The sequence below is a fragment of the Scyliorhinus torazame genome, chromosome 15 (genome assembly GCF_047496885.1).
Source record: "Scyliorhinus torazame isolate Kashiwa2021f chromosome 15, sScyTor2.1, whole genome shotgun sequence".
NCBI lineage: Eukaryota > Metazoa > Chordata > Chondrichthyes > Carcharhiniformes > Scyliorhinidae > Scyliorhinus > Scyliorhinus torazame.
In genome coordinates, this window is record NC_092721.1 from 102,259,218 (window position 1) to 102,273,284 (window position 14,067).

At 50.8% G+C, this 14,067-nt stretch overlaps 1 protein-coding gene across 4 annotated transcripts in view; it reads right to left on the reverse strand.

The window, feature by feature from the left end:
- Positions 1-14,067, reverse strand: part of LOC140391721 (coiled-coil domain-containing protein 81-like) — a 252,969-nt gene that overhangs the window by 47,394 nt on the left and 191,508 nt on the right. For all 4 annotated transcript variants that reach the window (XM_072476491.1, XM_072476493.1, XM_072476490.1 and 1 more), the window contains one exon: positions 5,390-5,497. In XM_072476491.1, the coding sequence (XP_072332592.1) occupies positions 5,390-5,497 (108 nt within the window). The remainder of the gene's footprint in view (positions 1-5,389; positions 5,498-14,067) is intronic.

Here is a 14,067-nt window from a genome sequence, read left to right on the forward strand (position 1 = left end):
GGCTGACAGATCCCGGGTCCTGGTTGGCTGCTGACTCCTGGCTCCGCCCTGAAGGCGGAGTATAAGAACCCGCGCTTCTCCCCGCCGCTTCATTCTGTTGCTGAACTGCTGGGGACAAGTCTCGCTTAATAAAGCCTGAATCGACTTCATCACTTCTCGTCTCTCTCGTAAGTCATTGTGCGCTACAGTGATAAACTACAATAATCAACTCCACTCCCGGAAGGACCGCCTTCCCGATGCACATCCACGTCGGGGTTTTTATGCCCGGTTGGCTTCCCTCGTTAAAGGAAAGCCCCGCCCTCTTATGGGAAGCTGGTATTCTTCCAGGGTCACGGGGAACTTGACAGTCCACACACTGTGATTCTCGTGAGGGTTACAGCACATAATTAAATGATATATATGTATTTAAATCTCAGTTTACAAAGCAAAATGCATTTATAGTAAACCATCATCGACCTACAGTGTCTACATTCATTTACAAATCTTACATGGTTATGACCCACACCTGAATGGTGCCTAAAGTACATTCAATGCTGTATTGGTTCATCTGGAAAAGGTAGCACAGTGGTTAGCACTATTGTTTCACAGCGCCAGGGACCCAGGTACGATTCCGGCTTGGGTCACTGCCTGTACAGTGTATGCACGTTCTCCCCTTGTCGGCATGGGTTTCCTCCGGGCACTTCGGTTTCCTCCTACAAGTCCTGAAAGATGTGTGGTTAGGTGAATTGGACATTCTGAATTTTCCCTCTGTGTACTCGAACAGGCGCTGGAGTGTGGCGACTAGAGGATTTTCACAGTACCTTCATTGCAGTGTTAATGTAAGCCTACTTATGACACTAATAAAGATTATTCTTAGGCACCTTACATACTCTACTGAGGGGCTTCATAACTGTTCCGCAACCCCAAAAACAAAATCCAACAGAAATGGGCAGAAAAGCCTTATTTCCTTCAGGTGTTCAGGATCTTCTGTGGCCTAACCAGTGGTCCTAGAAGAGACCAATGGAGTCTAACAACAAAGAGATAAGATTTTAAATTTCAACTTACCATAATGTTCAACTGCAGGCCACTGCCAGCATGCATTCTCTGCCTCTGTTCCCTCCCAGTCTCCCATTCTACTTGAGCATTGCTGCTGCCAATGTTGCAGGTGGCCCAAACTGGTGGCCTCAAAACCTGCAAATTGCATCTAGATGGCCAAGCAACTGTGGCTCGAGCAAATGACGTTGATGAAGTTCAAGGTCTGATTTCGGCTGATTTTCAAGATGCAAGGAAGAGCTTCTAAGAATGGTAGCTATCAATGCTTCAATAAAGATGTTGAACAGATAACTTCCACAAAATTTCCCAAACCACACTGAGATAAGTCAGTCAGTGATAATATTGATCTGTAGCACTTCTTGGGAATGCTAAATTCATTATGGTCCATTTTTATCTGCATTAGCCATATGATTCTATGACTGCCCTACATTGATCCTCGAGCCTCATTCTAATGATCAGAATTGTAATCTGTTGCACCTCCAGTGGCAGCTCACTCAAATGGTTGTGTCGAATTTGAGTCATTTATTTGCCTACTCTGGCCCTCAGTTAAGTGCTGCATGGCCAAGGAGCAGAGAAGTAAGGGAGACAGAAGTGGGAGGAGAACAGTAAAAAGGGAACTAACAGCAAACCATGGTAGTATTGTGAAGCCAAGAGGATCATTCCCGCTATTCATAGCTCCACGTTCGGATAAGTGTAATGAAAATAGTCACTTGCCAATTTAGAATGTGGGTATTGCTGAAAAAAGTGACATATGGGGCTGGATTCTCCGGTCGCTGACGCCACAATAATGTTCGCCGAATGGCCGGAGAATCCAAATTCCTGACGAAATCGGGGGCGGTGCCGCTTTCGCGATGCTCTGCCCCCTTCAAAGTATCGACGGCCTCAGTTCCCGATGGCGCGGGACACGTGTGGTCTTATCCGTTGGGAACTCGGCATGGCGGCTGCGGACTTAATCTAGCGCCACCACAATCGGGGAGGGCTGATCGGTGGGCGGGGGGGGGGGCATTATTCGGGGCTGGGGGTATTGTGGGAGGGTGGTCCGGAACGCGGCCCGGCCGAAGGGGGCGATATTTCGCAGGTCGGGTACGTGAGCGGCCACCGCCATGAAGCACGCCATGGCTGCTGCAGGCTGCTGTAGTGCGCATGTGCGGCCACAGTCCCGGCAATTCTCCAGGGTGTATCGGCAGCTAGAGCTGGGTGCTCTACGCTGCCGTCCGACTAGCCCCCAGCAAAACGTTGAGTGCCAACCCGTTCCATGGAGTGGCGACGGTGACCACCAGCACTCCCGAGTTCCATCTCTCTGTTGAAGCCGTGTTGGGGGTTAGCACATGAGGCAGGGCGGCACAGCTGTGCATGTGCCGTCGACAAGTGAGCCGGGGCCCTCCGGCCCCAGAGGACACCTGCCAGAGGCATCAAAGGCCATGGGATGAGGTAAGTAGCTGGCTGCCCCCACCTCAGATGTGCATCCTGGGAAAACACCAAGACGTAGTGGTAGATCTAGGAGGGCCAGGCACATTGAGCATCACTGAGGGCACTGGGGTAAGGGGGAAGGGGTTAGGTAGGGCCTGGGGAGGGGGTGGTGTTGGGGGTTAAGGGGGGTTGGGGTGGTGGCACTATCTGGAATGGGGTATTGTACATCACATTAAACAACTTTTTGCACAACCATTATGATGCCTCTGTCACTTACTTCCACAATGCGGGCTGACCCCACGACCCTTTGCCTGTCTCTCCATCAAACCCCCCTCCCCGTGGCACCCACCCACACTCCAGCCATGGTCGTGTCCCGAGATTTGTGACCCATTCCCTGGGTGTTCGGATGTTGGCTGAAGCGTGTGTGGTGCCGACCCCCATACAGTGTCCAGGCATCAAGGTTTAATTGGAATTCTAAGCAATGACTCCCACATACTACATGGCCCGCCTACCCACGGGAATCCACTTGGCATGTGTCAAGTGCTCACTTAATCACAATTGCCAATTCCCTACTAGCAATAGCTTTCAGCCGCGCAGCCAGAGGCCTCAGCAATCGGTGGGGGTTATGGGTGTTCGGTGGGGCAGGGACAGTGGTTGCCCCCGCCATGGGGTAGGAATCCAAGGGTTGGCACGGTGGTCCCCCAAGCGATTGCCTCCCCAGTTGCACCCCAGCGCCTCCCCCCCACCCTCCCATGGCGGCCCACTTCTGCGGAGGATCACCCAACCCCGTTGAGTACTGGGGTGGTAAGCCCAGCACATCCGAGTTCTTTGGCTGTGAGAAAGATTGCTACTCACCTCCTTGGCTCCCCACAGAAGCCTTTCTGTCAGGTTCACATTTTTAAAAAGGAGTGCCAATCAGCTCCAGCGTAAGCACTTGCTGGGGAGGCCGGTGAACGAAAGGAGGTCTTTGAATGTCAGGTGGCTCTTGTTAAATATATGGAAATGAGGCTTACGTGGTGATAATTGGTTTCTCGCCATGCTTCAGCGAGATTTCGAGTTCACCTATAGGAGCAGGCCAGTTGCATCGCAAACTGTTTGGAGCCTGGCGCTGTTCCCGTTTTTGGCCTCTCCCACTATTTACCGGCCTCGTTACGCTTCAGAGTGGGTATAAGAGGCCGGAAAATCGCGGCCTAAGAATTTTTTCCGCACTGGGGAGAAGAACTCAGAGATCGGGCCACCATTTTGAAAGGGTGCCCCAATCTCTAAGTGAGCCTGTGGGTCCTTCCCACTCACGGCCAATGTCACCCCTCACACACATGGGAACTACCCCACACGCCCCAAGTGAGGGCACCCTGCTATGGGATACTGATGCGACCATCAATTCACACGAAACCAGGAGGAGAAGTAAACTGTGGCTTTAATCAACTAGAACAGTGCCTGCCTGCGACTGATCTGTTAGTGGGAGCCGCCTACAGGGCAACTGCTCTTTATACCTCCCCTCAAGGGGTGGAGCCAGGGGCGGAGCCCACACAGGCCCCAACATGCTACATCATAGGTAATACCTTACAATGGTCCATAGGTGGAGCCCACATGGGCAACAGCATAATACAGATATGCACATGGTGAATTGTTACAGCAATGCATTCACCACAGATCCCATATTGTGGGCTAAACCCGTGAAAAACTCCCCAGGGCCCCAAAAAGTGACTGTCATTGAATAGCGGTGGGCAACTCGCCGGCAGAGCCGGTGCGAAACTCCCTGAAAAACCCGCCACAAATGAACTTAGAAATTTTGGGGAAGAATTGGCCCTGAGTGTCCTCTTCACATCTTTCCATATTGAATTGACAGCTGAGCTCAATGCATTTGGCTGTAAAACTTCAATTTTTCAAATGAAGCCCCAGTAAATTTGGCAGTGTTCTGGGCACAGGCTTTCCCACTCCTAGAAACTGGGCAGAGTTCAGGCTTATGATAAAAAGAGAGAGATATTGGGCGCGATCTTCCCAAAAGGGAATGACGTCCCCAAGCGAGCGCGTTTAGCCACTGAAATACAACTCGTGTTGAATAAGGGGCCTAAACGGGGAGCGCACTGCCGAGGCCACACATAGCCTCGCTTTTTACAATGGTGAGCTCTGCTCACCGAAACTCCCCATTGTAGGAAGGGATTGGGACGCCCGGCTTTCATCGGCTACACTTTGCCGCGGCGAGCTGCTTTTCCGGCGCGACCAGAAGATTCTGGGCATTCCTGGGCTCTATGGACATTCTGCCAGATATGTCATTGTTAACGCTGTTGCAGCAACATTTACAAAAAGCAGGCATAATCACTCTTCTCAGCCATAGGTGAGACTCAACTAGAAAAATAATCAAATAGCAATTCACCTTGGAGGGATTGATTACATCTGATTTGGGGCTTCCCGGCCTGGGAGCTCCTTATAAAAGTTGAACACCTCTATATTTCTTTGGCTCATTAAGTCTATGAAATTCTGTTTGTTCTACTGAATGGGTGACCTGCATTCATCATTATTGATTAAGGTATTTACACCTATTATGTTAGTGCCCCACCCCCTGAATTTGAGACAAGTCATGAACTTCAACAATGACGTACTGCCCTTGTGCTACCAGAATTTCTACCTTCATGAATCAAAATATGAAAGGCGGGAATTTCCATGCAACCTGCATGTTTTGTTTTGCGGTGATGGAGACGGCCTGCCATTGTCCGGCAGGATCTTCTGGTCCCAGCATTGCCAATGTGGGAGTTTCCCATTGAATGCACCTCTCATCGCTGGGAATCCTGTAGCGGGGTGCACAGTAGGCGGGACCCGAAGATCCCGCCAGTGTGAATGGCTGGAAAGTTCCGACTCAAGTCTTGAGTCTTTAAGATCAGAGTCAAACATATTTAAATAAAAACAATTCCAAAAACAGATTATTTGTCTGCTGTTCAAGTCTTACACGAGAGGCCTTGCATTTTGAATTCTTCAATTCCTTTTTGGCTTCAGCAACCCCGATGTTGAATGCGGAAATCTTTTGGTTGAATTCTCTTTTAGCCAACATTTCACACTAAAAAAAAGGGAACACATTAACTACAATTAAGAACAAGGTGAAGGAAATGCTATTTGTAGCACACATTACCACTTAAATAAACAAAGTGAAACTACTTCTTATACAGTTGTATATTTAAGCTATACTAAATTACGTGACAAGCAAAAATATTGCTTTTATTCATGCAAATAATAATTTTGTTGAAAGATATGAACATGCTTGGCATGGTGACACAGTGGGACCCAGATTCAATTTCAACCTTGGGTGACTGTGTGGAGTTCTCCCCATGTCAGTGTGGATTTCCTCCGGGTGCTTCGGTTTCCTCCCACAGTCCAAACATGTGCGGTTAGGAGGATTGCCTCTTAGTGTCCAAAGCTTAGGTGGGGTTGCAGAGTTAGGGAGGGGGATTGGGCCTAGGTAGGGTGCTCTTTCGGAGGGTCGGTGCAGACTTGATGGGCTGAATGGCCTCCTTCTGCACTGTATTGATTCCATGTATTCTATGTTCAAGAAGATATTGGGGTAGTAAGCATCTCTCCTCTTGATTTCATTTAGTGCCACTATATTTTCTTTGAATTTTAGATATTTAGACTAATAAAACTTCCTCAAAGTACTATATTTCAGGCTTTCAATCTGCATAACCTATTCACATATATAGGGCTGGATTCTCCCACCCCGCTCGCTGCAAGAATGCCACGGGCGAGCCGTATACAATGGAGACCTCCATTGACCTTGGGTGGGATTCTCCGGTCACCGGGCGGACACGGTCGGAGAATGCTGCCCAAAATAAAAATATAATGCAATTATAGCATTGGATGGAATTTAATGCTTGGAGACAGGTTCAGAGGTGGGAGATCCATGTGATCAGGCAGGACGGTGCTGGGTGGAGACTCCATTGCATTCTTGCCCCTATTTTTTTTAGTCCAATGCAGAAGGGCAGCTTTTCTGCATGGAAGTCAATTGAAGCCTTTAAGAGGCCAATTAAGAGTCACTTATGGGCCTCAGGTGCTGCCGCTGGTACTTAACCAGGAGTCTGGGTTCCCCCCCACACCTTAAAGCAAGCCCCACTACCCCTCACCAGGGCTTCCAAGTCTGACCCCAGCACCTGTTTCCTGGTGTAGGCCCCACCACAGTACAGGCAGTGGACATTGCTACCATTGACGCTGCCGGTACTGGAAAATTGCTGGCCTCCAATTGGCTGGTATCTCTCAGAGGCAGGACGTCCACCCTCCAGCAGGTTTTCTTAGGGGGAAATTCACCTCACAGGAGCCAGGAAGCCCAATCTCAGGTAAATATTGCCTGATTGGGATTCAATCAATTTGGCCTCCCGCAAATGGCTGCAGTGAGATTGCCACCAATTTTCCTGCCAATGGATAGGTCCCCTGTCATGGTGATTACATTCCACCCATTATGTTCAAAGGAGAGTTTAGTAACTGTACTGCAATATTTGTTTCCATTTACACCGATAATTCAGCTCTCCCTATAATCTAATTAGTCTTTTTGCCCTGGATTACCATATGGCAAAACAGCGGAGTAAAATATTCACTTTTTCTGCAAATAAAAAGAAATGTCAAAGTTCTTCCAATGTCTCAAAAGGCAAATATGAAACTTCCCTAATTGTTTGTCATTGAAATCAGCTCGAGTTTTGATCATGAGCCCATACTGAGATGGCTGATTTCAGCCACTAGGACAGTGTGTGCATTCTAGCTGTCCTCAGTGCCTGAAGTAAAGAGAAGAAATCAAGGTCAGCCAAGAACTACATAATTTGATGGAGTCTGAAAATAGATGCCGGGATCATGAGACATGATTCACCTGTGCTCAATGCTTTTGATGCAGGAAATACGCAAACTTCATACTGCCAACTTTTTAATATGATTTCTGCATGCAGCCAGCCCAGTGCTAAAACCCGAAGAGGCACAAAATCATAAGCTAAAATAACTTAAATATGGTCACATACTTAATAACAGCCTGCAACTCGTAAAGGGGATGTGCATTATAGCTGGAGCAGGTGCTGGAATTTGTTGCAGAAGAGTGTGAGAGTTAGATGAACAGGAAGAAAGCTGGTTCCAAGATTTTCCATTGCTATACTGGAGGCCTTAGTTGAGGAGTTGCAGAGGAGTGATTTCATCCCATCATCAGGAGGCCCTCCAGACAAACTTTAAGAAAGAATTATTTGGGAGTAGATAGCTGCAGCGGTCAATGTGGAGTGCAGTCCCAAGGGCCTGAACAACTGCAAAGTGTCCAATGACCGCACACATTTGGCCAAATTCAGCAACTTACCCACTATGGCCTCATTGTACTATACCCTCATCACTCACCTACCAACCTACCAACAATTTCAATCAATCACAACGCATACCTAACATTCGTATGCCTCACATCATCCTCACAGACAGCACACTTTTATAAACTTAATGTCCACATCTCACAATTTGCACACACTGCCAGACAGCCACAGTACACAAATATATTGCACCACACTCATGACAAAACATCTTCCCTGTTGCAGGACAAGGTGTTGAATAGCTGGAGGTCGCAAAACCTGACTGGTGGGGTGCAAGTATGGCTACATGTCCTCACTCTGATGGAAGAGACAGTGCTCACCATCATTAGGGTGGCCATGACTGGGTCTGTGTCCAGCGACAGAACTGAAAGCATTAAAGATGATGGTATGTTCATACCTAATCCTCAAAATCATATCCCACTTGCTCTTCATCCCACAATCCCTTCTAATTTAAAGATTTCAGATTGTTTAAGCATTCACCTGTTGCTTCCTCTCATTGCATCCCAACCCTTGTGTCTTTCTTCTTTCAGGGACCAAATTCTGTAACCTGACTGGGCAGTGGTGCAGGAACAAGAAGTGGAAGTGGAAAAGTGAATGATGATGAAGGAACACTTCACTCAAATTCATACTGTCAGCCACCAGCTCATTAATCTCGCCCCGCCACTACGAAGGCGGCTGCCCTATTCTCCGGCGCTGGTTTTCGGGCGGGGGCGGGGACCACGCCATGCCGGTCGGGGGCCGTTGGCAGCGGCCCCCCCAGCAATTCTCCAGGCCCCGATGGGCCGAGCGGCCGCCCATGTTTGCCCAGTCCCGCCGGCGTGGATTGGACATGGTCCCACACGGCTGGACCTGGCAGGTATGTTGGCTGGTGCGGTCCTCGGGTGGATGCGGGGGGGGTCCGACCCGGGGGGGGGGGGAGCCACGGTGGCCTGGCCTGCAATCGGGGCCCACCGATTTGCGGGCAGGCCTGTGCCGTGGGGGCACTTCTTCCTTCCGCGCCGGCCCCTGTAGGGCTCTGCCATGGCCGGCGCCGAGGTGACACCCCCCTGCACATGCGGCAGAATACACCGGCCAGTCTGCGCATGCGCGAAACCACGCCGGCAGTTCTGTGCACGCGCTAACTCGCCGCCAACCCCGCCAGCGCCGGCCTAGCCCCCGGAAGTGCAGAGAATTATGCTACTTCCAGTCGGCCCGACGCCGGAGTGGTTCGCGCTGTTTTTTATGCCGGAGACGGGCCATCATGCCGATTTAGGAGAATCCCGCCTTGAGACTGTGCATACTTTAGAGGGCAATTTTGGAGTGGGACCACAACCAGGGCACGTGACAATGGCAGCGTAGGAGCCACCATGCCACAGGGTATGGTTTCATATGGGTTCTAATGTAGAAGGGATATTTGAGGGTTTTAATGGGGCAGCAGACAGGAAAAAGCAGATGGGTATGGACAATGAGATGCTTGGTGCATTGACATGCCTGCCACAGGCTGTGGTCACTGACAAGGAGCATAGAAGAATTAAGCATATCCTTTGCAGTATGAAAATGATGGCTAACTCCACTGCTGTACTCAGACATCTCATGGCATGTACTGCAATTGAAGCTGATATTGGCCATCAGATGCCATATTATGGATGGGTCTGAAGTGGACTTTCCCACTACTTCCAGACTGGAAAGGTTTGGCTCCAGCTCTCTGCAAAGCTCTGTGTCAAGTTAGAATCAGACTAGGGTCAGCACGGTGGCGCAGTGGTTAGCAGTGCTGCCTCATGGTGCCGAGGACCTGGGTTTCATCCCGGCCCCGGGTCACTGTCCGTGTGGAGTTTGCACATTCTCCCCAAGCTTGCATGGGTCTCACCCCCACAACTCAAAGATGTGCAGGGCAGGTGGATTGACCATGCTAAATTGCCCATTAATTGGAAACAAAAGTAATTGGGTACATCAGCGAAACCAGCAATGCAATTCAACATTAACTGGTCCACTTGACGAGGCCTCACGTGCTTCTCGCCGCAAATAAAGCCTCACCAGCTGATTCACCGGGACTGCGCTCAGCAGAACCACCCCCCCCCCCCCCCCCCCCCCCCCCACCTGCTAACAAGGTCGAGCAGCAGTTAAACTGCACATGCCCAGCCAGCTTATAATAATGGTGCCGAAGAGACCGGCATCAAAATTGAGGGACGCTGACCTGGGGAGGCTCCTGGATGCGGTGGGGGCCAGGAGGGATTTCCTGTTCTCCTGGGGGTCCCGGAGAGTGAGCCACAAGGCAGACAGTGCTGCCTGGGATGTGGTGGCAGCAGCCAATAGTTCCAGCAGTATAACCAAGAGGGCTGGCCAGCAGTGCAGGAAGAAGGTCAATGGCCTGCACCTGGTAGCACGAGCGATGGAATTGGATTGGATTTGTTTATTGTCACGTGTACCGAGGTACAGTAAAAAGTATTTTTCTGCGAGAAGAAAACAGATCATTTAGTACATGAAAAGAAATAAAAATACATAATAAGGCAACACAAGGTGCACAATGTAAATACCTAGACACCGGCATTGGGTGGAGTATGCAGCAGTGTAGTATTAATCAGGTCAGTCCAAATGAGTAGACACCAACATCATCCACTCCCCCCCCCCCCACACCACCACCAAGGGAGCATCCACCCCCCAACCCTCCAAGCGACCCCATCCCTCTCTCCCTCTTCCCCCAACCCCGCCTTCACACCCCTTCTCCCACCACTGAACCAAGTGTGCGGCTAACGATGCCCTCTCTCTGTCTCCTCGGGAAAAGCTCTCCCATAATCGGAGGGAGAGGGCCAAGACTGGCGCTGGGTGCTGAACTTAAGAATCCTCACCTCCTTCAAGTAGCGGGCCCTGGAGGTGATTGGGGTGGCTGGGGACAGATTGGTCACCCACGCGGAGGCTGGCGCACGCTGCAGAGGTGAGGAACCAGCGACCTGCCAAACATGAGTACTGATTGCTGTACTGACTGACCTATCCCTCCCACTGACCACATGTTCATCTCCCACAAGTCCTCCACCGACAGTGCCGGCCCATCGCAGGTGGCCCCTTCTCCTGACTCCGAGGCGAATACTTATTGTCGCGGCATAGCTGTCATCCCCACCCTCCACCAACACGGATACACATATCTTGGTGGGAGATGTTAGTGGTCAGGCTCCTGGGGCAAATCTGGTGAGCACCACACAGCTGCTGATGTACATCAGGTGAAGGCAGGAACCCCCAGGTGAGACAGCAGTTGGAGGTCTGCTGGATCTCAGGACCCAGTTGGGTCCCAGCCTCATGCTGAACCTCTGAAACAGGGTTACCCGGAGCTGGTGGAGACAATAGGGAGCGGCCGGGACACCCAGAGGGAGATGTCAGCGACACTCCAGCAGATCCGTAGCCACTTGGAGGAGTTTCAGAGGCTACAGGTGCAGGAGATGGCACCGGCAATGAGCAGTACCAAGGCCAACACTGCTAAGGTGACGACTGCAGTGGACAGCCTGGTGCACGACATGGCACCATGAATGAAGGTGTCTAAGGCATCGCGCAGTCGGTGATGGCCATGGCTGATGGCGATGTGATCCAGTACCAGGCTAACCCTGATGAGGTTCTGCGGGACATGCCCCGCTCTCAGATTGGCATGGCCAAGGCGCTGTGGAGCATGTCCCAGTCGCAGGTGGGCATGGCTGAAGCACTGCAGAACATGTCCCAGTCACTGAGGAGCATCGCTGAGGGCGTTGACACCATGGGCTGACAGAACCAGATGATGCATGGGCAGCCGGGGCAGAACCAGCTGCCCCTCTGTCCCAAGGTGAACCCTAGGGCCCTAAGTGCCAGTGCCAACCCGGACCCATCCCATGGAGTGGTGAACGTGGTCACCACCTCCTCCAAGTTCCACCCCTTTGATGAGGCTGAGTCTCGTAGGCAGCACACGGGACATGGCAGCACGACTGTGCATGTGCCACCGACAAGTGAGCCGGGGCCCTCCAGCCCCAGAGTCCCCAGAGGACGCCCGCCAGGGGCATCGAGGGCCAAGGGACGAGGTAAGGAGGTGGCAACCTCCACCTCAGATGTGCATATTGGGGAAACACCAAGACATAGTGGTAGAGCTAGGAGAGCCAGGCACATTAAAGATCACTGAAGGCACCTGGGTAGGGGGTGAGGGGGATAGGTTGGGGTTGTGGAGAGAATAGGGAGGAGGTGTTGTGGGGTGGGGGAGACGGCACTATCGGGAGTGAGGTATTGTACAGCACATTAAACAACTTTTTGTCCAACGATTAAGATGCCTCTGTCACTTTCTTCCGCAATGCGGGCTGACCCCCGGACCCTTTGCCCATCTCCCCAGGCAAACCGCGCCGTGCCCCCTTCCCTAGCCCCACCCCACCCACCCGTGGCACTAACCCAGCCTCTGGCTGTGGACATGTTCCCGGAGCTGTGTCCCATCCCCTGGGTGGTTCGGATGTTGTCTGCTGCGTGTGTGGTGTTGCCTCCCACAGTGCTCAGGCACAGTGTCCAGACATCAAGGTGGGATTGGAATGCTGGGGAATGATTCCCACAAGCTACATGGCCCGCCCACCCACTGGAATGCACTTGGCATGTGTCAAGTGCTCACTTACCCTCAGTGGTGAAGACGGGCAGGGACAAAGGTTGCCCCTGGAATGGAATGGAGATCCAGGGATTGGCACGCTGGTGTCGTGAGTGATTGCCCCCCTTGGTTTCCCTCCCAAGCGCCTCCCCAACCCACCCTTCCAAGATGGCCCAGTCCTGCGGAGGATCACCCAACCCCGCTGAGCACTGGGGTGGCAAGCCCAGCACACCAGGGTTCTTGCCTGTGAGCAAAGATGCCTACTCACTTCCTTGGCTTGCCGCAGAAGCCCTTCCGCCAGGTTCACGTTTTTAAAAAGGGAGTACGAATCAGCGCCAGCGTGACCACTTGCTGGGGAGGCTGCTGAATGACGGAGGCCGTTGGGTATAGGGTGGCTCTCGTTGATTGTATGGGAGTGGTGATAATTGGTTTCTCGCCACGCTACGGCGAGTTCACGATTTCGCCTCGCTTGAGCGAGAGCGTAATGAGGCCGAAGAATTGTGCCCGTTAACTCTGTTTCTCTCCACAGATGCTGCCGAAATACTGAGCATTTCCAGCATTTTTTATTTTTATTAAGCATTTCAGTGTGCATGCTCACTTTTTTACAGGCCATTCCATCAAAGTCCTCATCTGAGTTCTCTATAACAAAGCTCATGTGCAACTTCGTCCTCTGATCAGCTGGCACACAAGCAATCTTTCCCCCAGTTCCAGCTGCAGCCCATTTGTGCCTAGTAACTCATTAAATGCACATCCTGCATCTGTGCAACCCTCTAAAGCAGAGTTTTTTAAACATTTTTTTCCGGGACCCACTTTTGTCAACTGACCGAGCTTCAGGACTAATGCCAGCCGATGTTCAGGACCCACACTGGTTGACCTTTGGGACTCACGCCACGCACGCTTACATTTATTGTGACAGGTGAGCCTACTTGGTCCTTACCATTTCAGTCCATGCATCCTGTCTTGACCAACCTTCCTCCCTTAGGCTTGGTGAGACTGGAGGAAGGAAGCGCACTCCCAGCTGCAACAGCGCAGAATAACTCGAGCGCATAGAAGAAAGACACACTCCTCTCTCTCTTGCTTCCCCCGCCCATGTCTGGGTTATCCATAATCATTTCAAATTTGCTCTCTCCCTATCAATGTTCATCTCCCTACAAGCTACTCTGCAACTCCCACCATATCTGATTGCCTTTACCTCCATGCCTGTGTCATTATTTCCCCTTTTCAACATCTCCCTTATGCTCTCTGCTGGGTTTTTCCCAATGTATGACTCTTGTCAGTTTTTCCCTTCATCAGCAGGGATTTATTTGTTTTCCTTATTTCTCTTTCTGTTCCTATCTGGCTCAGTCACTCCCCCTCTCCTTGTCCACTCTTTTTTTCCCTGATTCCAAACGACTCTTTCAATTTTCTCTGTGTCTTTCTGCCAATTTTATTTTTCTTCCCCCAACATCTTGATTGTCTCAGTTATTTCAGCACTCTCATGTGTATCAAAGTAGAATTTGAGTTACAAAGGTATCTGGGTAGATTGATATAGAGATATGGAGAAGTAGTTTATAGACATAGAAAGACGGAAGTCAGGCTTTTGATGATAATCAAAAACTCAACCATGGAGTGCTTCAAAATCTGCCTCCCCATTTTTACTATCTGTCACTCTACCTCTCACCTTACCGTCTTCAGCTTTGTGCCCGACGTGGAATGAATAGATTCGCAATAATTTATTTGTGGTAAGGCTGCGGATTTAATATGAGGACT